Source organism: Rhinolophus ferrumequinum, chromosome 17, assembly GCF_004115265.2.
Source record: "Rhinolophus ferrumequinum isolate MPI-CBG mRhiFer1 chromosome 17, mRhiFer1_v1.p, whole genome shotgun sequence".
NCBI lineage: Eukaryota > Metazoa > Chordata > Mammalia > Chiroptera > Rhinolophidae > Rhinolophus > Rhinolophus ferrumequinum.
In genome coordinates this window covers 17,457,053-17,484,218 of record NC_046300.1, presented here as the reverse complement: position 1 = coordinate 17,484,218, position 27,166 = coordinate 17,457,053, and the positions used below count along the sequence as shown (strand labels likewise).

General features: G+C 35.9%; 2 protein-coding genes and 1 pseudogene across 47 annotated transcripts in view; 1 reads left to right on the top strand and 2 right to left on the bottom strand.

Moving 5' to 3' along the window:
• CLASP2 (cytoplasmic linker associated protein 2) overlaps window positions 1–25,409 on the bottom strand; it is a 149,482-nt gene extending 124,073 nt beyond the window's left edge. For 23 of the 46 annotated variants that reach the window (XM_033132413.1, XM_033132420.1, XM_033132415.1 and 20 more), the window contains exons 1-7: window positions 24,965–25,384; window positions 16,331–16,409; window positions 10,901–11,004; window positions 8,674–8,765; window positions 7,437–7,512; window positions 4,573–4,670; window positions 2,070–2,140 (exon numbers count right to left, since the gene is read on the bottom strand). In XM_033132413.1, the coding sequence (XP_032988304.1) occupies window positions 2,070–2,140; window positions 4,573–4,670; window positions 7,437–7,512; window positions 8,674–8,765; window positions 10,901–11,004; window positions 16,331–16,409; window positions 24,965–25,159 (715 nt within the window). In that variant the 5' untranslated portion in view covers window positions 25,160–25,384. Of the gene's footprint in view, window positions 1–2,069; window positions 2,141–4,572; window positions 4,671–7,436; window positions 7,513–8,673; window positions 8,766–10,900; window positions 11,005–16,330; window positions 16,410–24,964 lie in introns of all 46 variants that reach the window. The other 23 variants (XM_033132433.1, XM_033132448.1, XM_033132450.1 and 20 more) reach the window with 2 other exon arrangements.
• On the top strand, window positions 5,080–5,633 carry LOC117036928 (60S ribosomal protein L17-like; annotated as a pseudogene).
• LOC117037063 (40S ribosomal protein S20-like) lies at window positions 6,458–7,084 on the bottom strand. Its single transcript, XM_033132784.1, has 2 exons — window positions 7,018–7,084; window positions 6,458–6,903 (listed from the first exon to the last, which is right to left on the bottom strand). The coding sequence occupies exons 1-2, from the start codon at window positions 7,082–7,084 to the stop codon at window positions 6,512–6,514; spliced, it is 459 nt and encodes a 152-aa protein (XP_032988675.1). The 3' UTR covers window positions 6,458–6,511.
• Window positions 25,410–27,166: the final 1,757 nt, after the last annotated feature.

Genomic DNA, 27,166 nt, shown 5'->3' with positions numbered 1-27,166 from the left:
TGGATAGAAAATAGATTTCAGGGGGCAAACACAGAACAGAAATCTATTGCAGTAACCTAGGTGAAAACTAAAGGAGACTTAGAGTGGGGTCTTAGCAATGGAAATGGAAAAAAATAATCAAATTTGGGATATACCAGGATTTCAGAGGAAGAAATGACTAATTAGACTGCGGGGGAATCAATTCAGATTTCTAGCCTAAGCTGATGGCGGTACCATTGACTGAAATGAGTAAACTGGGGGAGGAAGAGATTTGAGGGAAAGCAAGAGACAACAGGGTTTCAATTTTGGACATGTTAAGACTGAGGTGCTTATTAGGCAACCAAATGGAAATGTTACAGGCTACCAAATCTAGAGTACGAAAGACATGAATGAGGGCTAGAGCTACACATTTAGGAGTCATCAGCAAATGGTTACCATTTAAAAGCTCTTGGGCTGCATGAGATCATTGAGAGAGAATAAAGGAGAGGAGTGGTCCCTGCCAATACGATAAATGGGCTTCCCTCTCTTAGGTCTCCTCCCTTATTAATGAATTGATTAAAGTATTTTTCAATGACAGCATAATACTGTCATCAAAAACATCATGACCAATTTCAACACCCCAATAAATATATTACAGACTTTAACATTCACATTTGACCATACTTGTAATATTCAGATCATAATCTCCAATACAAAAAAAAAATCTCTGAAGACTCCCCTCAAAAGAAATACATGGCTGACACTAACCCCAAATCTCCCTGTTTATGGAGGAATAAATAAGAGAAAAAGAAATGGGAACTAAAAGAATAGGGAACAAAAAAATGTTCTATTTTGAAGGCAACAGAAATAATCTCACAAAATACAAGAATGACTACTTTCAAAATAAACCATACCAAATAACAAATATCTTAAATTTATAATATGCATTATACTCTATTTCTTAGAGTTGTAATTACACAGTATGGAGTACACAAATGAGAATGTACTGTTAAATGATATGAAAACACAAAAGTCTCAATTCAAGGAATTGTAACAACTCTCCATCTTTCTGCTGTTTCTGGTTTCTATGGAAATGGACAGAGCTAACTGCTCAAAAATAAGGATAAAGTACTTAAAACACCTCCCATTCAAAGAGGAATGAGAAACAGCTGGCAGTCTGAGTGAGGATGGTAGCGCTGAAGTCAATCTATGCTTCTGGAACTAAGTTTAGATTAGGGTAAACAATCTTTTTAACACTAAATTCTCACTCCATCTGCCTTCCTGCAACAAAATAAGGCTCAGTTTCAGTTTAATCCAGAGGAGAAAAACTAAATTATATTAGTAACTATTTTTGATTATACAACTCATATAACCAAATTTTTTCTTCAGCATCATTTACATTACTAATCAGACTCTCTTTAATATGAACCTAATTTCCTAGGTGAAAAACCACTTATATTATCTTTGGAAGTAGAATATATTCTTTACATATATGGCTAATTAATATTTAAAGACTGAAACCTAGAGAAACGCTACCCAACAAACCAAATACAATTTAGCATCCTTACAAAAAAATGGAGCAACCACAAAATCAAATAAAATGCCAGATACCCCAACTTCCTTGAATTCCAACTTGGTCTCTAATTAAGAAGCCAAAGATGATTATGCTGGTGAAGTTCCTACGTCTGTGTCTCTTTACCAGTATCATCACTGATAGGCTATACATAGGTGTAATAGAGCCCATCAACCCCACGATTTCCAATAAACAACTACTACTCAGGGAGTAAAACAATTACTCAGGGAATAAACATGGAGGGCAAGAAGGCCATCATATCTTCCACCCTGACTATACAAAAAATAAGGCAAAAGAACAGGATCATTTTACATTATTGATTACACCCATTATTAAATGTTCATTTATTCCAACAGAGTCAGAAAATAATGATCTGCAAGACGTAGACTTTGTTATTGTATCCTAAGTTTCAAGCCACAAAATCAAATCTGCTGAATCAGTAATATAATAGTTAACTGGAAAACATGTTTTAATGTCTAAAACTATGTTAAATAATCTTAGAAATGTTTAAGAACTGGAATAACTTAATTATTCTTACCTTTGTAGACACTCAAAATCATACCGCCTGAATTTTGCACTTCATCAAATTTGGCAAATATGATTTCTAATCTGGGAATAAAGAATAAATTTTGTTTATTTTATATATACTTTAAAGATAAACAATTCCTTTCACCATCTCCCTGAGAAAAAACAATTCTCGAGATTCAGTTAGTTCTATACAACTCTTTTACAATTAACTCACTCACTGAAAGGAGAGATAAAACCCATTTCCCTTCCGTTGAGAGAAGCAGCCAAATATAGGTAGTTTTTACTTATAAAAGCTACAAATTAAAAACAACTCAAAAATCTACCGACAGTATGGAATCATAAAATACACTCTATTTATACAATGGAAAACTATATGGCAATGAAAATGAACAACTAGCTGGATCCCACAATGCAAAAAAAAAAAAAATCTTAAAAAGACAATGTTAACTGAAAGAAGCCAGATGCAAAAGAGTACGTACTATATAATTCCATTTATATAAAATTCAAAAACTGTCAAAACTAAACTATGGTGATAGAAGACTAAATTGTAGTTACTTTTTAAAAGGAGAGAAAAGAGAAGAATTAAAAAAGATTTGGGGGCAGCCAGTTGGCTTTGTGGTTAGAGTGCAGTGCTCATAACACCAAGGTTGCTGGTTCGATTCCCACATGGACCAATGAGCTGCGCCCTCCACAATTAGAATGAAACAACTACTTGACTTGGAGCTGATGGCTCCTGGAAAAAAACACTGTTCCCCAATATTCCCTAATAAAGAAATTAAAAAAAAAAAAGATTTGGGGAGCCTTCTGGAATGTTATAATGTTCTGCTTCTTCACCTGTATGGTGTATACACGGGTGTATTCACTTTGTGATAATTTACAGAGCTTCAAACTTATTATTTATGTACTTTTCTGTATGCATATCACACTTGAATAAAAATTTAAAATAGCTAAAGAAAAAATAATTGAAATATAAATTTTTAAGTATGTAATGTAACATATATACACACGTATACATACTCAGACACACACAAACATATATGGTAACATCATTTCTGTCATCCATATAAAATGATATAAAATATACTCAAATTAAATTATTGTTAGCCCTAGAAGTAGAAAGCAAACGAATGAATAAACAAAATGCATATTTACTGGACAACCTTATCACCAAAAAATAACTGGTACTGAAAAAAATCTTACATGGTAAGAAACAGCCAGATGTGATGATAGTTATGGTAACAGAAGACACCTCGACCTATGAAGTAGTTTTGCTCCGCCTGACACCCCTCTGCCAAAAATCTGATCAAGCCACCAGATCCAACAACCAATTTACAGAACATGTTAAACCACACCACAGAAAAAGAATTAGAACTATCCAGAATATGGGAAACTTTATAGGATAAACTACCTGGCATATTCCACAAAGAAAACACAAGGCAAAAAAAGTGTTGGCAGTACATAGAGATTTAAAAAGACATAAAACATCAACCAATTGTTGGACTTTATTTCGATATGATTCAAACAAACTTAAAAATACACAGATACGACATTTATAAAACAACTAGAAATTTGAACCTTGACTGGATAGTTGATCTTACAGAATTATATACAAAACGATTTAGGTGTGAAGATGGTATTGTGGCTGTGATTTAAAAATATATTTTTTCCTTTAGAAATATACTGAATAATTACTTATACTTGCTTCAAACTAATAAAGGACAAGAGTAAGTAGGTAAGGGTGTAACATACAAAACTGGCCCAAATTAATTGTTGGGCAATGGGTACATGAAGGTTCATTGTATTATTCTGTCTACTTTAAGATGCTTGAAATTTCCAGAATAAAAAGTTAAGAAAAAAAATCCTTTCAGGTTCCCCTTAAAATGAATATTAAAATTTCATTATAAAAAGAAATTTAACTGGAATAATATTTCAAATAAAAATATAAACTGAGAAGTACTAAAGAAAAAAGTATCTTTGGGGAAAAAAAAGTTCAGATACACTAGAAGCTCATCAGGAGGATTTTTACTGATCTGATTTATGCTACTCTACTCAGATATTCATGATTTTCTTTTTATTTGACTAGGTTTTAAGAGTACTGATTGATTCTTATATAGCTTTCTGTTATCCAGTATCTTATATAGTATCTTTCAACAGCAGGTACTCAAAAAATACTTACTTAATGAATGGATTAATATTTTTACTAAATCCTTACTTAAGCATCTTCCAAATAATGACCATTACTACCTAGTATCAAAAGATAGTTACCTGATGATAGTATTACATATTAAACAATATATAAATTACATGAGTATATAATGAAACAGTGACCAAAAACATAACAGGATCTTAAGAACTTTTTAAGCAGTGATAACCTATATATCCTGTTATATCTTTTGAATTTTGAAATAGTATCTTTTGAAATAGTTCCGAAAATTGGACCTATTTAAAATAAACACATGAAATTAAAATTTTTTAAACCAGTGGCAAAAATAAACAATTTTAGGAAGACTTACCTAGCAGGGGGAATTCCTCTCTTGGAAAGGTCCACCCTTACTTTTTCTCCCACATGTCTATAAATCTCCACTATAGCCAATATTGCGGCATCTCTCACCTGCCAAAGAATTCAGAACTTTTTTAAAGAAGTATATGAGATACAATAAAATACTTCACTTCAAGGTAACATTATATTAGCAGACAAACTTAAAGCTCCAAGTTGATTTTAATGTCTCTAAAATCCTGAGATTATGGCAGGTCATTAACAGAAACCAAGAGGAACTGCCAAGAAACCTCTACAGAAACCCTGCAAAAGGTTTTTGAAAAAAACTGAAGAAACACATAAATAAAAGTTACTAATGTGGCTTTAAAAAGCCTTAGTTTTGTAATAAGGTTCTATAAAGAAATGCCAAAACTTGTATGACAAAACATCATTATCACGGTTAATACATTTTCCTGGAATAAAACTGCCTTTCAAGAATGTGGCATGCCCTCTTCCCGTAAGCGGCCTCAGGTGACCTCTGAAAATGGTTTGCTATTCGCTTGACACATAGAACCCCACAAAACCATGTAAATCAAGAGGTTCAAATCTTCGCATTCACTTTAAGAACACTGGTGAAATTGCCCAGGCCATCGAGGGTATGCATATCCAAAAAGACATCAAGTATCTAAAGGATGTCACATTACAAAAGCAATGTGTGCTATTCCGTTGTTACAATGGTGGAGTTGGGCAGTGTGCCCAGGCCAAACAGTGGGGTTTGACGCAAGGTAGATGGCCCAAAAAGAGTGCAGAATTTTTGCTGCACAAGCTTAAAAATGCAGAGAATAATGCTGCACTTAAGGGTTTAGATGCAGACTCTCTGGTCACTGAGCACATCCAGGTGAACAAAGCTCCCAAGATGCAGAGCAGAACTTACAGACCTCAGGGCGGGTTAACCCACATATGAGCTCTCCTTGCCACATTGAGATGATCCTAACTGAAAAAGGGCAGATTGCTCCTAAACCAGAAGAGGAGGCTGCACAGAAGAAAAAGATCTCCAAGAAGAAACTGAAGAAACAAAAACTTACGGTCCGGGAGTAAATTCAGCATCAAATAAATGCTAATAAAAGTAAAAAACAAACAAACAAAAAGAATGTGGCATGAACTCAAACAGATATTTATATACCAATGTTCACAGTATCATTATTCGAAATAGCCAAAAAGGGGAAACAATCCAAATGTCCATGCACGGATTTTAAAAAACTGGTATCTACATACAATGGAGTTGTTATTCAGTATTAAAAAGGAAAGGAAATTCTCACACATGCAGTAACATGGACAAACCATGAAGACATTATGCTAAGTGAATATGCCAGATACAAAAGGGCAAATATTGCATGAAGTTCCTGGAGTAGTCACATTCATATAGAGAGAAAGTAAAATGTGGTTAGCAGGAACAGAGGGGTTGGAGGGAATAGGGAATTATTGTTTAATGGATAGAGTTTCAGTTTGGGAAGATGAAAAAGTTCTGATACATGGGTGAGTGGTGATGGCTGCACAACACTGCAAATGTACTTAATGCCAATAAATACACACTTAAAAATGGCTAAAATGGTAAATTTTATGTTGTGTGCATTTTACAATTAAAAGGCAAAAAAATGTGGCCTAAAGACAGGAATTTGGAAGACAGCTCTAGTTCTCTTGCACAGTTCACTGTCAAAGAGCAAATGAAGAGAAAGCAGACCTCTCACAAACCTCCAGAGGTAGAGCTAGGGCCTAAAAGCGGGAAAAACCTCATCTAGGGTTTTTTCAAATGCACAAGCCGTGCCAAAAAGGTTATAACCAAGATTCAACTCCATCAGAAGGGCAAGATCCAGAACACATCCACGTATTATGCCTCTAGTGTATGAAGCTCAGGTCAAGAATTTTTTTTTTTTTTTTTTAACAACTGATAAAGTCAATTTATTAAAAAGATTGACTTAAGCATCTGCAATGGTGACTTCAACCTCGACTCCTGGCTCAATACTGATGGAAGTAATCTGCTTAACAATCTCAGAAGGACTGTGCAAGTCAATCAGTCGCTTGTGGATCCTCATCTGAAAGCGATCCCAAGTCTTAGAACCTTCACCACAAGGAGTTTTTCTTGTAGTGATTCTCAGAGTCTTGGTGGGCATCCGAACTGGTCCTTTTACTTTGAGATTTTTTTCCTTTGCGCCTCTGATCAAGTCAGCACACACCTTCTCCAAGGATTTTACGTTGCGGCTGGTTAGAGTAATTCTAATTCGGTGAATCGCCACCTCTGGTTCCACGGGTGTCTTGCCGGTATCTTTAAAAGATATGGTTGCGGCGCGGCTTCCTGACCGACTTGTTCCTCCGCGAGAGCGAACAGCGGTGAGTCAGGAGCAGGAGCGGGCGAAAACGAACGACGATCGAACCACGACCGCGCCTTCCTCAAAGAGCAAGAAATTTCTAATACATGATATACCACTGGCACAAATTCCGTTAAATAGGATTATGGCTGTTGCAAAAATGTTGTTGTTATGCAACCACATTCAGGAATGAAGAAAGGGAGTCGACAACCTGTTCTCATAATTAACACACGGGACTACAGAAGGGAATCCAGGTAATTTGTTACTCAATCTTTTAAACTCAAGAACTTTATGTCCCCACTATCCTTAATACTAGCTAAACAACTGACAAACTTAAGCAACTTATGTGAATATAGAGTGTTATTCAAAACTAACTTTGGTGGATTTTAAAAGAAAAAAATAATGTGAAATCCTGATTTCACTACCTCCTTCCAACTACCCTCTCTTCTTTTTCTTTTTAAAATGGAATAAGAGCACTAGCAAAGAAAGTATACCCCCCAAATTAGTCAATACTTGAATGCAAGTAAAATTTTACCTGACTGTTGGAATCTCCAAATAGGATACACAGATGTGGTACCAACTTGCTGAGGACTAGTGGTTGAGCTCCAAAACTAAATATAATTTGAAAAAAATAAAGAGAATCTGGTTTTACTCGCACAGTAAATAAAATATCCTTATACTTTCTTCTTGTCTGTATTAATAAGACAAATATGGTAGAGAACATGGGCACACATCATTAAAACATGAAGGATATGAGACAAGCAAAAACTAATTCTAAACAATGGGAAATATGCAAACTTGGATAATCATGACTGACAATGAAAACTCTCAATACAAGATCCAACAAAACAAAATGTTCAACCAATGGCACTCTTAAACCTGGCAACCTATCAATCACTCAAGAAAATTTGAGCTTTTGCTTTAAAATAGTAATTTTTTTAGATTCTGGGTCTCAAATTTGCATTCCAATAAAATCTTTATTTACACTTATCAATTTTTGATGAGGTCATGGGTTGAAAGCAAATGACAGGAGAGCCAAAAACCACAAAAGTTGTGCAGACTGAATGCACTTACAAGCTCTAGATGGCAGAAAGGACCATAGAGGAATAAAAGAAAATAAATGAAGGTATAGTTAGAGAAAAGGAACTAACATTACAGGAAAAGTTGAAAGCTACTATGTATTACCTATTTTGTTGCATAGAACTTGAAAAAATAATCCAGAAACAGAACAAAAGCCCCAGTTTCCAATTTCTTCAGACTGGAGTTCTGAGCTCTGTGGCATCGGTGCTGTCAGAGCTCTGCATACGGCTACCAGATTCATTGTCTGGTTACCTGAGAAAGTCTTGGGCACCCTATGATTGTCATAACCACTCACACTACTCTAGAAAGCCTATGTGGGGAAATATCTGATATACCACTGAGTTAAAAATAATTCTAAACTGGGTCCAGAACAGAAGTAGATCCTAAGTTACATCAACATATTTGTTATATGACCACCTATTTTAAGTAGCAACTAGTAACACACTAAAGAGAAACACTTCTTGTAACATTTCTTATAGTAATTTTAAATTAACAACATGAAAGATAATAACATGTTCACAAAAAATTAACAGATAAAGGCATCAAATAAAATAAAAAATCTGTACCAGAAATCAGTTAATAAATACTTAAATTTTATTTCCATAACTTTCCTTGAGCTTTGTGAAATGTATATTATATTTTTAGAAAAATGAAAAACATAGGTGGATGTTTTCAGTAATCATAAAACTTACATGTTTAAGGTTTCAATAAGACACAGACACATGCCTTCTCGAGATCGAAAATTCTTGTGCTTAAAACCAGAAGCCAATTGTTCCCAAATGTGCTATTTGAAAGAAAAGTGAACATGTATAATAAAACATTAAATTACTCATATAACCTTTTATCTATTCTCGACCTTACTACCAACCTTATTGGTAAATGAATTTTCCCATCAGACTGCTCACTTCTCTACAAGTTTTTCTAAGCCAAATTTGCACTGATCTTGCGCTCACCCAATTTTCAATATCTTAATTACATTTTTGTTTTTATTTTATATCTTTCATTTTAGATTTAAATTATTCCCAGGAAAGCTATGTCCAACACCTAAAAAGCTTAGAATTTCCAAAGACACAGAATTTGTTCTAAGCTTTAGAAATCTTCAACAACAATGCTACCATTATAAGCCCAGTAGTCTAGTAAGCATTTAAAAGGTTCAATGTTGCCTAGCAACTATTACAGACTGTCACATGGAACAGGCTTTCTTAACATTTTATAATTCAGGCTTTTCTCCTTTTAACACTGGATCCAAATACAGAAACATTTTTGGGCAAGTCATTTTACTACTACCTTTTTCTTTTGGAAAAAGCATAGATAAACCAATACAAATAATCCAAAACCGTTATATGGGTTTGGTATAAGAAGAAATTCAACTTTATTTTTCGAAATACTACAGAGTCAATTATCCCAAACAATTATTTCTCCACATTTAGAAACACCATGCTTACTTACAATTTAATAAATTCATGTGTTCTTTCCCTCTCTCTCTCCCTTCCTGGACGTTATTCTTTCTGGACTCTGTATTTAGTTCTCCTATTTCTTTCTCTCTCTCTCTCTCTAAGGAAGGTAACTTGGAAGTTTAAAAAATAAAAAAACTTAAATGTGCTTAACCTGATTCAGCAACACCATCTCTGGAATTCTATTTTATATAAATACTTATATTTATGTCCAAAGATACACATACAAGAACATGCTTTACAGTACTGTAATAATAGTAAGTCAAAAACAAGTTAAAATTTGAACCACTAAACAAATGTTGAAGGATACCCACTAAACTATTAACAAGGACTTATTAATAGTTAAATCTGGGAAAACAATTTACTTTTATAATTGAATACTCTTTGGATATTTTTTTATAAAACATGCAATATTATAATTTTAAACTGTTTTTTAAATAACACATAATATCATTGTGCATATTATAAAATCTAATTTTTTCCCACTTAACATGACCTACTCTGTGAATCTTTGTTTACATGTCAAGTTATTTTTGCTCTTCTTTCAAAACACCTCCATCAGGGCAAATTTTTTCTACTATATTCATAAAACACAGGTCGCTGTCAGAGACTATATTCCTTACATAATTAGTAATCACCTGTTAAAAATTTTTATTCCTGGCTCTGTAAGAGTTGCAGAAATTAACATAACCTTCAGTAATTCTCAAAATAAGCTTTCTCATTTAACAGTTTATAATATGCAGGTAGGGAAAATGAGAAAATTCTAAAAAATAACTATCAGTATATCTGAGTTAGTTTTTTAAAAAAGCATTAAAGAGTAGAAAATGAGAAAAAGCAAAAAAACCAAAAAAGTTAAACCAAAAAAGTTAAAATTTCAACTTCTTTAAGACATTAGCAACAATTCAATAATAAAACATTAAGCAGGTGCTGGTTTCATTGTTTCATTGTTTAAATTTTCATTGTTTAAAATTTCAGCTTTCATGTCCCCTGGGGACTGACTTGCTGTGATTACCACTTATCCTTACTGATACTTCATTTTTTTAATTTAGTTTTTTTAGTGTTTTTAAATTAAAGTTTATTGGGGTGACAACTGTTGAAGTTACATAGGTTTCAAGTGTACATTTCTATAATTCACCACCCAGAGTCAGTTCTCCTTCCATCACCATATATTTGATCCCGTTTACCCTCATCTACCACCCCCCACCCCCCTTACCCTCTGGTAACCACTAAACTATTGTGTGTGTCTATGAGTTTTTGTTTCTTTATTTGTCATGTTCCTTAAATAAATAAATTTATTTATTTATAAAATAAATACATAAAACAAATAAAATAATAAATAATAAATAAAATAATACAAATAAATAAAACAAATAAATAAATAAACAAAAACTCTGAGACACAGACAATAGTTTAATGATATTTCATCATTAACTAGCCAAATTAGAATTGTAAATTGTAGGCCTACCATAGGTGGTGCTACTTGATCCATTAACTTCAATATCAGAGTCTGAGCTTCATCACGAACCTTATCTTTGGCATCTCCCATTCTGTCTATTAAAGCTACAATAACTAGAGAAGGGGAGAGGGAAAAGAACAAATATGTATAATTCATCGCCATTATAAGCTGTATTTTATAAAATTACAAACAGCAATTGTTTCCATAAATGAAAAGTCATGAGGTAAGCAAAATGTTTTAAATTCTTTATTCATGAGTCTAATTGAAAATAACTGAGCAGCAAATTAAAAAAAAATACATGCAGTATAACATCCACTTAAAATAATAATGTTCAAAAAACAGGCAAAACTATTATTCATTTAGAGATATGTATAGATAGTCAATCTATACAACAAGGGAATGATTATCCCAAAGGTCATGACAGTGGTTACCCCAGTACAGAAAGGGAGGTATCATGAGGAAATGCAGAGGGAACATCTAAGGAACTTGCAGAGTTCTAGTTTCTTGACCTGGGCATAAGCAGGTGCTGGTTTCATAATTATTCTTCAAATTGTACATGTTTGACAGGCATTCTCCTGCATGTATGACACATTACTTAACTGACAAAAACAGAAGCCTAGGCCACTAGGACTGAGGTCTTTCTCTACTATACCCAAAACTTTGGCACTACTCCATAAAATGAGGGAAGGAAAAGCAGGTTAGAGTCCATGCCTGGAGAGTTTTCATGAAAAAGGATTCTATAACTAGAAATCAACAAAGGACCACAAAGAAATCACATCTATTATAGGTGGGAGTGGAGAGAACCGAATGAGGGGCTAGAATTCAGAGGGCACAGGTCAAAACTATCTTTCTGTAATCCCTTAAATTACCGTACCACTTAATGCAGTGTTATTAAGTATGTGACGATATTTAATCTTTTTGCCTTTACTTCCTCAACCCATAAATGTTTACAGCAGTACTCACTTCAAAAGATTATTGAAAATTAAAAGATAATACACTTAAAGAACTCAGAGTCAAGGAAACAGAGTAAGTACTCTATCATGTGTCACCTACTATCCCTTTCATGCTATCTCCCATATGTTCCAAAGCAAGGAAATTCACTTCTTTTGTTTCTCTTTTGACATTACAGTTAGTTTTCCCTTCCCTGAGGCAATGGAAGTTGAGGCCTAGTTTAAATAAGGGAGGGAAGAAGAAAAGGGATCAAGAGAGATTTTTTCTAGTTTATTTATAGATGCATGTAATTAAATGTATATGTAATTTGATGCAAATATATTCTACAATGTAATAATGTCTATAACAACCAGACTGATGTAATAATGATCAACAACACTTAAGGAAAAAAGAATTTATATTCTTTTTGGAAGAAAATGGGTGAGAAGCCAACTATACCAGATGGAATGATATCATCCCAAAATCTAAGCTTAATCAAGGAAATGACTTAATCAAGAAAACAAAGACCCTGCCATAAAAATCATGAGACTAGTCATGAGGCAACAAAAGTACCTGTCAATTGGAACAATATAAATTCTTCTCATCTTGCCTGGATGTATTGTTAACACTAGAGAAATTCATCAACATCTGTAGGATTGACTATTGTGAGAGTCTGGTTTTGATAGCTTCTGAGACGCAGAAGATAATAATAAACACTTAATAGTAGATATTATTATGTACTAAACACTGAATTATCTCATTTAATCCTCATAACAACCCTATGAAATAGAGCAGGCCCTTTGATAGAGGGCCCAGAGGCATTAAATACATTGCTCAAGGTCATACAAACAGCAAGTAATGAAACCAGGATTTAAATAATCTACCCAATGTTAGGTCCCAGTCACAACTACTTCCATTTACTTGTGATTGAGGTGTTTGTGTGTGTGTGTGTGTGTGTGTGTGTGTTTTAACAATCACATAACAGTAGTGGGGAAAAAATAGAGACTTCATTCCGGACAGGTAGACTTTACCTCCAAAAAGAAAATTAAAATATTGGCTCAAAAGGGGCTTCAATATTAAAAAGTAAAATGTTATAAAACATAAACAACAAAAACAAGAAACCTCACTTAGCATTATAGCTTTATAAACTTAGCATTATAAACTTAGCATTATAGCTATTAAATTAAAAAAAAAAATCATAATGTTTTTGCATTAGGATCCCTTTTTAAACACATACTCTCTTGGAGCCAAACAGAATAAGCTTTATTCTGAGCTCTATCAGTTATTATTTATGCAAGATATTAAACTTCTTTGAACTTGAAAGTTTCCTTGTCTGTGAAACAAGGGATGCAGGCCTATACCTCCAATGGTTAGTGAGCGGATGAAGTAAAACTGGTACAAAGCACCTGTGCTAAGCCCATGATAAGCATTCAGAAGTGTCAGCAGTCCTCCTTAAAGCTCTGTATATAATATAATGGCCACCAAATTGTCATGATGAACACTCAGTAGATAATTATTGGAAATCCAAAAAGAGCTTTTCACCATGTAGATTCTCAATAAGAACTTGATGTAAACCACTTCACAAGATGCAAAACTGATGACTAGGTATCCTGACTTTTCTAATACTTTTTTCTACAATACCATTTGGATTAAAACTATCTGTTTTTAATATCTGTAAATTATGAGATCCTTTACTGAATTCAGTTATAAAACCAGGGTTGGTGATCAGTGTTAAATGTAAATTGTAAATTTTTTTTGTTTGAAAATTTTATTTTTCCACAGTACTTGTGGTCACAAATAAAAGTTTAAATATTTCACATTAAAGAATAAAATTAATGAAGCTCATACTCTTTTTGGAACTTTGTCTAAAACTGAACACAAATCTCAAATTTCCTAAAACATCTCTTCACTTTTAATATAAAAAGAAATATCTGTAATTGTAGATAATAACTTAAGTGTACCAAAACAAACCAGTATCGTTCACATCAAGTTGCATATATGTAAGGTTATATTATCAAAAAAGCTCAGCACATACTTTAATTAAATTCCTTACTTTTACAGAAAGACTTAGTTTGGCTAAGGTCTAAGAAGAAAGCTAACCTTGGTATTCTTAGTCTTATTTATTACCTGTTTCAGAGTACAAATATATACTGCCCATCTTGCAGAGGTATCATACAAACTAGAAATAACGTGAGGATAATCTTTCATATATCTAAAGTAGATAAGCCCAGTAAATGGGTAAAAAATAGGCATTCAATAAATAGTAGCAATGTTGTGATGAAATTTTCCTATTTCCACATAGACGCTCAAGTAATAACAAGTTTCACTAAGGACAATGATGAGTCTTAGGGTTCAAGGCGAAAACAATATTGACTAATGGTAAATGCACAAGAATAACTAGACAGAGTAGGAGACTGAATGATAAAAAAAACACACACACACAAAAAATACTTTACATATAAAAATATGTAGGTATGTGGGAAACACATATGAACAACACTAAGCAACAAAAGCAACCTTTTATTTATTAAATATTTATGGGTATAAGAATCATGGAGTAAAGAAAAATTCAGTATAGGGTGAGGTTAATCTGAAATCTGAAGTAACTCTTTAAAAGAAAAAGACCATGGAGAATAGCAGAAGATTTCAAAAAGAAAGAACAGCACAGCAGAGACATAAACAAGTTAAGCCAGAACTAACAAGAGTGAGCGAGGTTCTGATTAGCTAGAATGGAGACAGAGAACTTGCAGAAGATCACAAATAAATGAGGCTACTGAGCTGGAGACGACGGGACACACATGCTAGGAGACCTGGAACACCAAAGAGAGCAAAACAGAAGTTCTGAAACCAGGACAGTCCTGGCAGGTGACAAACTAGGATTCTGGTCCCAGTACTCCCACTGCCTCAATGTGAGCTGTTAGTTCATCAAATCCCACCTGGCCTTCCTTGAATCTGAAAACTAAGTGACATACGTAATACCTAGAATTAGTCTCAAGTCTAAATACTGTCTGTAACAACTACTAATGGGGAGCTACTACAGGGCAAGAGTCACAAACATAAACACCTACAGTCAAGGAGGTACAGGCAAATGCTGAGAATGAACCAGGTCTAAGAACGGCTGTATTCCAACCTTGTTGTATTACAACTGAGTCTCAGTTATGAGGAGACAGAGAAGATGGGAGGGACTTATGAACTGAAAAGTGCATGATCCAGAGAAAAGGGAAGCTACAGCACAGCTTCAGCCAATAATTACATGTGGAAGTGAAAGGTTAGGGTTGCCACATTGGCCAATTTTTCAAGATAAGCCATAAATATGAATTTTTATGTAAAACTTCCTAATTTTAAACATTGATTCAAAATGTTTTAAGAAAATTCATAAGTAAAACACATTCACAGAGCAGTTTTAAACATCTATCATGGGATTTTAAGCAGAAGACTGACAAAGTGAAAAATCATCTGTTCAGAAGATATTCACACAAAGAATGAACTGGAACCATGTGTTGATTTAAAAAGGAATAATAAAGATATAGAAACTCACTAAGATGCTTCTGCTCAAAGGATAGCTAGACAATAAAAATAGAAGAGGAAATTGTGAGAATTTGGTGGCCTACCAAATGTGAAGAAAAACGCTGACCAAAGATAATTCAAAAATAAGTGTGATGATACATTACGAAGCATTAACTTAATCTATAAAAGAAATTAACAAACATCTGAGGTTACCCTTGAGTGTTTCTATAATAGTATGAACCCAATCTACTCACCGAAGGACTCCAAAAGGCACATGAAGGTCACTCAGGTTTAGAAAACAGGTCAGAGCCAACTTTGTAATCCTAACTACTATACACAGAAGATCACTGTACTTGTATGAGGCTCTTCTTTGCTAACACACTGGAAGTAAGTGCTGCTCAAAATATGGCTGGTAGCCCAGGCTCAGTGTACAAACTAACTGTGGCAAGAAAAATTGTGAGTATTTATAAAGTAAGGTTTTTGAAACAATTCAACCAAAGTAATTTTATGTTTTTGAATCTAATAATAAAAAATTGGGTCTTGTTTTTTTTTTCCATTTTATTTTGCTGTAACTATTTTTATTGTGTTATATAAAATATTGGTCAGCAACAGATTAGCAATGAAAGAACTAGTCCTTCACCACAGATAGTTTGAAAAGTGGTGCTGTAAGTTATATTATAAATTTATAATATGTTACAAAAGAAGGAAAAGATATAGTAAACAATTTGAAAATATGAAGTAAAAATCTATTAGCACTATATTTAGCAAGTGTTTTGCTCTTCTTAATTTTTTTGTCTTGAAGGGAATATAATTATGTATTTGAATGTGCTTAAAACCTTTTATGTCTGGGTAAACTATAATGTTATTTTACCCAGACATAAGTAGCAGATCTCTGGGTTGTATAAAATTACATTTACAGAGAACTAATCCTGTTAAACAAAAACTAAGAGAAAAGATCAGTATGTCAAACTCTACAATGATTTTTAAATAAAGTTAACTTACCCATTGCTATATAGGACTTAAATCGTGTTGATAATCTGTCCACAAAGGCACTTAAAATTTCCAATCCCATTAATGATACCTACAGACAGAAAAAAATTTTAATAAACACAAATTATCTATGTATATTTTAATATCAGTATATATAATTATTGACATACAAAAATCTTCATGCAATATACTAACAAGTTTTAAAAAATATAAAGAGATTGAATTATGTAGGGGTGAACAGTCATGAGGTTAGGGTACCCTATTCTCAAATGGTTCAATAATTATAATAATGTGTAAATACACAGGAAGACAGTGATAAAGCATATTTGGCAAAGTGCTAATAACAGTGGTAAATTAGGTGAAGGGCACACAGGAATTCACTGACTATACCTGCAACTTTCCTATAATGTTGAAAAGCTTCCTACATGAAACAGTTAAAAATTAAAAGGTTACTTTTAATTATAGAGCAATTCTTGCTTCTGTCTAGGATGGAGAAACTGGAAAAAACATCATTCCCATTGTAACAAAAAAAAGCCAAATAATCTACAAAACCGTAAGTATTCTTGAATCCATCAGAAATCTGAGGTTGTAGAATAATCAACTAACCTGAAATCTAAGAAAAGACTGATGACCCCAAGAAGAGATGCGACACAAGCAGTAGGTCGTATGTGGCAGAGGACAGAAGAAAAATGAAGCCACCGTGTAAGTGGGTAAGAAGAATTCAGCTGTATTTAATTTATTGTTAATAGCTGAGTGTGGGCAAGGATGAAAATACAGAAAGCCTAGAAGCCACAGACACAAGGAGAGTTCACACCCACTTGCAGGCTCTTTCTCCACAAACCTCCACCTGGACACTCATAATTAAGACTGAGGACAGGGCAGGAGACTGGAGAAAGTATCTCTCAGTGGTACAGGTCCCACAGGAAGGGAGCGGCTGGCTGCCTCTGCAAGAAAGGCACAAACCTTTCCCATCTCCTTGCCCTATAAGAAACAAAAGTTGAAGCTACTGAGGGAAATACAAACACTGTCAGCCCCAGAACACAGGTTAAAAAACTCAAGGCTAGTGAGTAACAAAGGAAAAACACAAAACCCAAAAAACCTCTCTACCTCAGAGGGGGTAGCAGAAAACCATCCTGGGCTCAGATGATTCAAGGTCTCAGGTTGAGGAGGGACAGCATCCCTGATAACGCCTCACCTCCAAGACCAAATCAATAAATCGCACACTTTGAGTGAGTAAACTGTATAGTATGCAAATTATACTAATGAGTTATTAAAAATATAATTGAAAATCCACAAGTAGACTCACACATAAAATTCAACAGATTATAAAAGCAGTGTCTCAAATCAGCAGGAAAAACAAGCACATTTAGTAAGATCTCACTTAGGACTCTATCCCTAAGATGCACTAGCAAAATTATAAAAAAAACACGCAAAGATTACTCATTACAAGAGATTGGAAACTACCCCAAAATTCACCAATATGGAAAAGATACAATAAATTATGGTACATCCACACTACAGAGTATTATGACACTTTAAAAACAAAATTGACTATCCTAATTCTGCTATGCAATGACCTCAACATATACTGTTAAGTGAAAAAAGCAAGCTGGGGAAATGTGTGTACATAGTACAAAAAAGGGGACTACAAACAGATACAATTATAAATGTTTATTAAAAATAACAACAAAAATTTAATGGTTAGGAATAGGCTATAAGAAACAGAAAGAAACCAGACTATTTTGAATATGCCTTCTTTGTAGCAATAACTAATGTCATTGAAAGTAAAATAAGTGAACCTAAATGTATGCCCCATTAGTAGCATAAACACACACTGTTTATTCCAAGTGACTTTAAAATATAGTAATTTGACCATATTTCTCTAGTGGGATATACCCTAAGGACAAAAACAAAAGTGCAAAAAAGAAACGTCAGTGTTTTTAGAAATTTTGTTGATAAGAGCTATCAATAGAAAATGTCAGAAATAATAAAAACTGTAGTTCTGAATCTAAACTAGAATATCAATATGAAGTTACAATGTCTTTTTCTTTAAAATTAAAATAAAACCTAACCCTATCCATTGAAAAAAATCTAGAAACAATGACCAAACTGTAACAATGAGTTCCACTAGCACCCACGTTGTATTTTCCACATTCCACTTCCCACTACAAGGAAGCAGAGCTTCTTGGAGAAGTGGTTAATTCCAGGGCAGGAGCAAGAAATGCCACATTCTGTGAGACCAGAGAGCAACAACACTATCAAAGATTACTACTAGGGTCCTGTCAAAATAGGACAGTTTGAGTATCAATAAGGAGAATAACTGCATCGTCTTGAAACACATTAGATATGTTTAAATACACAAGTTCATGATAACAAAAACAAAAACTATGTGGCCAACATTGGAGAATGCTAAAAGACCAACTCATTATTTTGACAGTCAGTGAATAAAAGGAAAGAACTATGTGAACTATACTTGCCTTTCCATATAAATTATATCACTGAGTAACCAAATAGTAGTAAATGGGGTGTGTTTCTCTTTATAAAAGTATTCCAGGTAATAAATGAAAGAACGACAGAATTAGAATACCATTTTGCAAACCCTAATGAATTAAGAGATCTAAACATTGAACATTAACGGCTGCTAACATCACAGAGACTGTTAGACCTTATGCGCCTTCCCAATGTTACGTACCTCCTGATGGAAGAGCTACTACTTTTATTAAGCAGTCTCGCCAAAAAATACCCACAAAAAACAAAATAATCTGATCAAGCTGTAGATCCAACTACCAATCGATAGGAAATACAGAGGAGACAAAGAAAATCCACAGGCATGAAATCAGCAAAATCCAGACTGCGAGAAACTCTACCACAAATAAATCCAAGAATGTTTAAAGAGACACTGAAGCAGAAATAGATTCAAAGAGACTTAATAAACATGTTAAGTGAGATAGGCAGAATAATGGACTCCCAAAGCTCTTCACATCCTCACCTCCAGGACCTGTGAATATGTTACCTGACAGGGCAAAAAGAACTTTAAAGATGTGGTTAAGTTAAAGATCTTAAAATAAGGAAATTACTTTGGATCATCCTGGGCCCAATGTTATCACAAGAGCCCTTATAAGAGGAAGGCTTGAGAGTCAGAGTTGATATGATGATGGAAACAAGGGTCAGAGAGAAAGATATGAAAACGCTACTCTACTGGCTTTGACAATGGAAGAAGAGTCCATAAGCCAAGAAATGCAGGCAGTTTCTAGAAACTAAAAAATTCCCTCCTAAAGTCTCCAGAAGGAATACAATTCTGCTGAAACCTTGATTTCATCCCAGCAAAACCTATTTTGGACTTCTGACCTCCAGAACTGTAAGAAAATAAAAATGTGTTGTTTAAAGCTACTAAGTGTATTCAACAAATATTGAAAACCTGCTATGGGTATAAATGCTGGAAGGTGGGAACGTACAGTAATTGGAGTCTTAAGAAATTTCAATTCCTTCTATTTTCTCAGTGAAGTAGGAAGCTGGTGATGATGGCAGAAGAGATATACTGGTAGGTTTGAGGGGAAAGGAACAGATATAAGACAGTTGTCGCAGTGAAAGAATGAATGAACTAAGAAAATACAGTTTGACTGCCAGACGACATTAGGGCCCACTTAAGGCCCACTTAAACGTCAGGAATTTGAAATGAAACCTGTTAGAGGTTTCGTGTTTTTCTCCATCCATCTTCAGTGACACTGGTGCAGGTATGGGGGAGACAAAGTTGGATTAACCAGGACTGCCTTTTATCAAATGAGGACCATAAAGCAAGAGTGAGGAGGGAGAAAAGAATTAAGAATCAATGTAAGTGTGTGACAGACCAGGATATTTTAGCTCAAACATGGGAGTGTGGGACAGTTAAAAGCTAAATATACTGGATGTCACGTGGAGGGGGTCGAACTCTTTAAGTGGGTACACTCAAAGAAATAAGGTTCAGAATTTAGAGTTCTAGAATATCACAATCACCAACACTAATGCCACTTGTGAAGTCTGAATCACCAACAACCACACATCTACAGAAGTCTGAACTGCCAGTGGTAGCATTTTACAGCAATAATATGTATATGTACTGCTGCAAGCATCTGATGATCATGTCTTCTTGGGTAGTCAGGCTGGCACATTTTCATACAAATATATTTTATCTCATTACAGTATGTATAATTTTCCTTTACAGTACAGTTAGAACATTATTGGGATGTTAAAAAAATTATGTGCATTGGGTATTAGCTATAAAATTTATTTCATGGTTGTAAATGGGCATTAAAACGGGGCAGTGTTCAGAAAAACTGCCCTAGACAAACTCCTCCACATATACAAGCTGACAAGGCACAAGGACAATGTTAATAGTAAAACATTTAAAACAACCTAGACATTTTTATATGGCAGGTAAAAGGAATAGGCAAGCCACAGATATAAGTATAATCGAGAGATCTGTAACACCTTGTTTTTTTTCCAGCAAACTAAAAAATGATATATTTTAAGAAGTTGATGGTTTATAAGAAATACAATCAAGGTGATGCTGACACTGGAAAGTATCATCCTTCAAAAAGCAAAGGGGTTATAATTTTGAATTCTGAGAAAAGACTTGAAATCCTAGCACATTACTTAGCCCAGCACCAGATAGTTACAATATAAATGCTACTTATTGTTTTCTCCATTTTTAGAGTCAACTTACTGTTACAGTTGCAGATAGACAATATAAAAAAATGAAAGTAGAGCTGACAAATGGTAGGATAGATACTGAAAAGGTTTACAGAAGTACAGAAAAGGAAATGAGTAGGAAAATCCTAATCTCCTAGATTCAAGTACTCCACCAATTTACTAGATCTATGGCCTGAGGCAAAATGCTTACATCTTTTCTACAAAATGAGGAAAATAATAGTACTAATTTTCTAAGGCCATCTTAAAGATTAAAATGAGATAATGCAAATAAAGCACTTTGGGTCAGTGCCTGATACTAAGTACTCGTTAAATGGTTACCGTATTTAGCTGTATGAGGACACTTTATTGCCATAATATTATTTTAAAATTTGGGGACTCCTGAAATCACAGGACTGTCCTTAGCTAAAGTCAAATGCCAGAGCATGCATGCATATATATATATATATATACATATATATATATTTATATTTATATATATATATATAAAATTTCCATATTTTTAATCTCCAATTATGACTTCTCCACTGACTTCAAGACCCCATCTGCCTATTTAAATCTCAACTTGGATGTTAAACAACCTTGTCAAACTAAACATTTTACTTCACCCAACTTGTTCTTCCCCATTTCAGTAAACAGCACCCTCTACTGGTGTTCAAGCAAGGTGATTATTTCTAATTCAACACTCACTCAATCCTGTTGGCTCAATCTTCAAATCATATCCCAAATCTTCCACTTCTCAGCATTGCCGCTGTGGTCAAACCAGCCTTAGCCACCATCATCTCCCTGCTTCTCTGTTGCTCCTTTACAGAGTCCACTCTCCACAAAGCAGCCACCCCTCTCCATAAAACGCTCCACTGATTTAGAATAAAATCCTATAAGGCTGTTTCCACCTGCCCCCGGCCAACTTCATCTTTCTTAACATCTCACTCTTTCTCACCACTAGCCATACTGGACTTCTTTATGTTCAACAGAACTAGGGCCTCTGCATTTGCAGTGTCCTCTGCCTAAGTCATTCTTCATTCCTATATTTCTTTCATGTCTATACTCAAATTTCACCTCACTTCCCTATTATAGTCTCATCTTACCCTCAATCTTTCACATCAGTTGATTTAGAAGCACTAGTTACCTGAAATGATCTAATTTTATACCCATCCACCTTTCTCTTTCTAATAGGATCTCCACAGCAGGGATCTCACTCTCCTTCAAACCACCCTCTCAGTGAAGTCTTCAGTGACCAACTATTTAAAATGCAATCATGTGCATCCTGCCCAGCACTCCCTAGTCCCTTTCCTGCTTTCCTCCAAAGTGTTACCATCTAACATACTGATTTTAGTTATTTACCTTGTTTATTCTTCTCCTCCATTAGAATCTAAATCCACAAAGGCAAGGACTTCTGTCATTTTCCCCTATTATATCCAAAGTGCCTAGAAGAGTGCATGCCTGCACATAGTAGGTCTTAAATAAATATCAGAATGAGGCATAATAAATGAACTTTACTAGTCTTGCCCACAGGTGGATTGTCAGTACCTAGAACAATACCCAGCATATAGTACAGTCACTCAAATTCACTGAAGCAATGAATTAAGACATTCAAATTCTAAAGAACTATAAAACCCAAAGAAAAATTATATTTTGTTCAGCGTAATTTGAAATTTAAGTACAATTGTCTATTTATGTGTTTCTTCAGAAAATTTGGGTACACATTATTCAGTAAATGTCTTATTGCATCTTAAGTAAAAAATGATGACCTAGTTTGAAAACTAAGTTTATAAAACCCAAATAAAAATCTTGCCCTCTCTCTAACAATGTCAGAAAAACTTCTATACAGCATTCAGGAGAAAGGAGAGAACCAATGATTCAGGAAGGAGAGAGAATTGATGAATTAATGGCCTGGAGTAGGTAAGATGACATGGAATCCATCCTGTGTGTACGTGGAGGGATTGGTGTGAGTAGGACAGATAGTCCATTCATTGTAACAGAGAAGAAGGTAGACAGTATGAGCACAGCTACAAGAAAGTGTGTAGATAAGGTTGTACCATGTTTCCCCGAAAATAAGACCTAGCCGGACAGTCAGCTCTAATGCATCTTTTAAAGCAAAAATTAATATAAGGCCCAGTCTTATTTTACTATAAGACCGAGTCTTATGTAATGTAATATAATATAATATAATACCGGGTATAATATAAGACCGGGTCTTACATTAATTTTTGCTCCAAAAGATGCATTAGAGCTGACTGTCCCGCTAGGTCTTACTTTCCGGGAAACACGGTAGGAGCCTCTGTGGCAGTTCTCTTCTGATTGCTGAGACTGTCTCAAGTTACAGTCTCTAGTGAGGAGCATGGAGGGAATGTGTAGTAAAGAGATGAGAATTTGGGTCAGATCCTGATGGATTCTAACACTTAAGGACCAGTTAAAGGAAAAACAGCATTTGAGTGAGTTAGTGCATAGAGACACAAGAGAAAAACTGGGATACTGTGGTATCATACTAGAAGCCAAGAGTGTTTCAAGAGATGGGACTGATCAACTGTCATTCATTGATGGTACAACTAAAGTGTAAAATGGCCCAAAGCCAACTCACCACAGCCAGCGCAGAAGGTGACTCATCAACCTTCACTTGGGAAAGGGAGTAAGCATTATCAAAGAGCTGACTTTCTGTAACAGCTTATGCTGCAACATAAAATCAACTATCTTGAGTGTTTATGTGCCTTTCTTACACTGCAAGTAAATTTAGCTTGTTTTTACCAAATAAGAATAATCCCCCAAACAGTAATGATATATTATTAAATATTAACTTTTACCAAAATTTAAAAAATAATAATAAAGAGTATGTAATGGGACATCAAGGTGGTAATTTTCAAACTATTATCCTTGTAAAAGTCAATCCCTTCCAAAACTCACATAAATTTCACTATTAAATCTTCATTATTAATTCTAGAGTTTGCCTTTCTCCTCCATAAGGATACCGTGTTCAAAGTACAGCCTATTCACCGGGTTATAAGATAAGTTAGGAAGAACAATCACTTCACTTCATTCATAAGAGGTTTGGGCCTGCATTTTAAAGCAACACTGCCACCAGAAGACTAGAAAGAAAAGTAACTGCTAAAAACTACCGTACAGGCTAGTAGCAGAATATTTACCTGGTCTCCCAACATGGCTACATTACAATCTGCCTACTACTGGCTCACCAGAAACGCACATCCCTTCTTGTACCGCAACTTTTAATTTTTTCCTGCATCAGCTAACCTGCTAGGACACGGTTTCAAATCTGAGTCAGTCCTCAACTGCGGCAAAACAAAATGACAGCATTCAACTGCTTTCGGTCGACAATAAATACAAAGCAAATACTGCCTTGGGGTCAGCATCTTTTCATTAGATTTAACCGTAAACGTAATCAGGCACCTGATTAAGCTCTAAAGATGCCTTAGAGATGAAGAGCACAACCTTCCAGACACAAAAAATTATTTTTTAAAAAAGAAATAGGAGATTAAGGATAAAAACCACCTAAGAAGGATGAACTTAACATCTCTCTTTAACTTAAAAACTGTAACCTAATGTCCTACGGTTAGGTAGGGTTTACATAGGAACTCATAAATGTAAAAAGCCTTCAAGCCCTTTACGTATGTAAATTATCACTGATTTCTTAAATAAGTGATTAAACATTGTGCCCTAATGCCAATAACGCAGCACCCTGTCAGGGAATCGCTGATTTCGTCATTGTTCACAATCGTGGAAAAACTTGGTCGTGGTGGGAAGTCAGTTCTCAGATCCTGTATGGAGAGGCAGGATCGCCAGTGGGGGCGCGTCAGGGGGCTCGCGTGTCCATGGGTTTCTCCTTTAGCGGGTGGTTCCGATGAACCAGACGCACCCCCCGGGCTCGCCAGGCCGGACGCGCACGTCCGGGATTAAAGGGCTGGCCGGGGAGGGCGTGCCCGGCCCCGCCGCGCCGCCGCCACTTACCCGGTAGTTGCTCGAGCCCACCCAGCCCGTGAGCGCGTCGATCGTCTTGCCCAAGCAGCTCAGATCCTCCTCCAGGTCCGGGATGGCGCCGGAGGCGCCGAGGTAGATCAGCAGCTCCTGGCCAATCTGCAGGCGGCCGCCGACATCCTTCTGCTGCACCTGGGTGCTGAAGTACTCCATGCTGCGGGGCTCCATGGCCGCGGCCACCCGCCCGCCCGCCTGCCCGTGAGGCGCCAACTTTCGCCGAGCGCCGCCCAGCCGCCAGTGCGGGTCCCCGCGGGAAAGAGCGGGACGCGCTGGGTCCAGCCGAGGCGCAGCTCGCGAGGCGCGGCGGGCGACGGGAGCAGCGCCAGGCGCCGAGCGGCCCCCAAACTAGTCAAACTCGGCGCCCCCCGACACCCAGCCAGCTTCAGAGGCCGCGGCCGCCGGCGACGTCAGCACGCGCATGACGTCAGCGCGACGCCGGCGAGCGCCCGCCCACCGGAGTGGAGCTGCCAGGCGGCGTTGGGCTAATGCTGGAACTGGGGACATTGGGACCCCCACGGAGCTTTGGGGTAGGACTGGGTCGGCGAACTCTGGAGGCCCACTGTTCTCCGCCACCCGCTGTCGCCGTACCCTGCCCTCACCCTGTAAAACATATGCTTCCCAGTTTTCCTTCCTTTAAACTCAACACTTGGGAAAGTTTCTGGTACTTGGAATCCCCCTTCTACCCGCCCCCCCCCCCCCCACACACACACATTTTCGTTTTCTTTTTAAACCTTGTAGAATACATTTCCTCATGACCCGGTTCCAGCCACCACCACCACTGTTGGGTCACCTTGTCATGATTTTTATTTTTAACTGAGGTTTAATTTACATGGAGTGAAATGCACAGATTTTAAGTGTACAGTCCATGAGTTGTAACCACCACCCCAACGAAGATGTAGCACATTTCTGTCATTCCAGGAGTTTCCCGGAACTTCCCAGCCAATAACCCCTGCCTCCCCTGGCAATTCTAGTCTGATTTCTATCACCTTAGCTTAGTTTTCCCTGTTCTTTCACTTTAGGGAGCTTCATAGTCTGTACTCTTTTGAGTCGAGCTTCTTTCTCCCTCTTTGCATGTTTTGAGATTCATCCTGTCCTGTTAATGTTAGTAGTCCCTTTTTATTGCTGAGTAGTATTCCATTGTATGGAAGCACCACAACGGTTGATCCATTCACCTGTTTATACGAGTAGACTTTTACAGTTTTTTATCATTATGAATAAAGCTGCTATAACCTTTAATGTACAAGTCATTGTGTGGACAATTATTTTCATTTCTCTTGGGTAAATGCCAAGGACTCTGGGGGGGAGGGTAAAATAAAAATAATACTCTTCCTCTCGCCTTCTAAGTTCTTGTAGCTGGGTTAATAATAAAATTAACAGAGACAGATTAACAGGAGAAAAATCAAATTTTAATACATGCGCACAGGGAATTCATATAAGCATGAAAGTTCCAGAGACAGTTAAAATTGGGTATTTATGTTATTTTGGACAAAAGAGAAAGGGGGGTGGATTAGGTCTTAATTTCAAAAGTGAGAATGGGAGATAATTCCAGGTAATTGAGAAAGAGCAAGAACACAAATGGAATAAATTTTTGTCACGCAAGCCAGAAACAATGAGACAGAGGTGGGGGTTCTAGTAAATACTCCCCTGCTTGACGCCCTCCCATCTACCATACTCAATTCGGATTAGGCTAAGGTGAACGTGTTAAGACTTCTTTCATGGAGCAAATTTTTCCATCTGAATCACTTAGCCAGGAAAGGGGGAGGGTCAAAGGTTCTTTCTGAGTCTTTTCTTAATAATAAGCTTAAAAATCAATATTCCAAAAGGCAAAACTTCAGGTCCCCTTTAACTGGAATTACCAGGTCTTATGATACGTGCATGTTTAACATTAGAAAAAACTGCTGAACGTTTTCCAAAGTGGCTGGACCATACGCGGATCAAGCTCCTATCACCAGTGCTTAAGAGTTCAATTGCTCCACATAATCCATAATATTTAGTATGGTGGGGTTATTAGTTTTAGCCATTTTATGTGGGTGTAAAGTGGTCTCTAATACATTCTAAATGTACACTGTATCTTCCTGTCAATTATTTCCAACCACACTTTAATAATTATTTGTATAATATCCGTCTCCTGTACTACACAGAAAGCTCCAAGATCATTGCTGTGTTCCCTCAGAT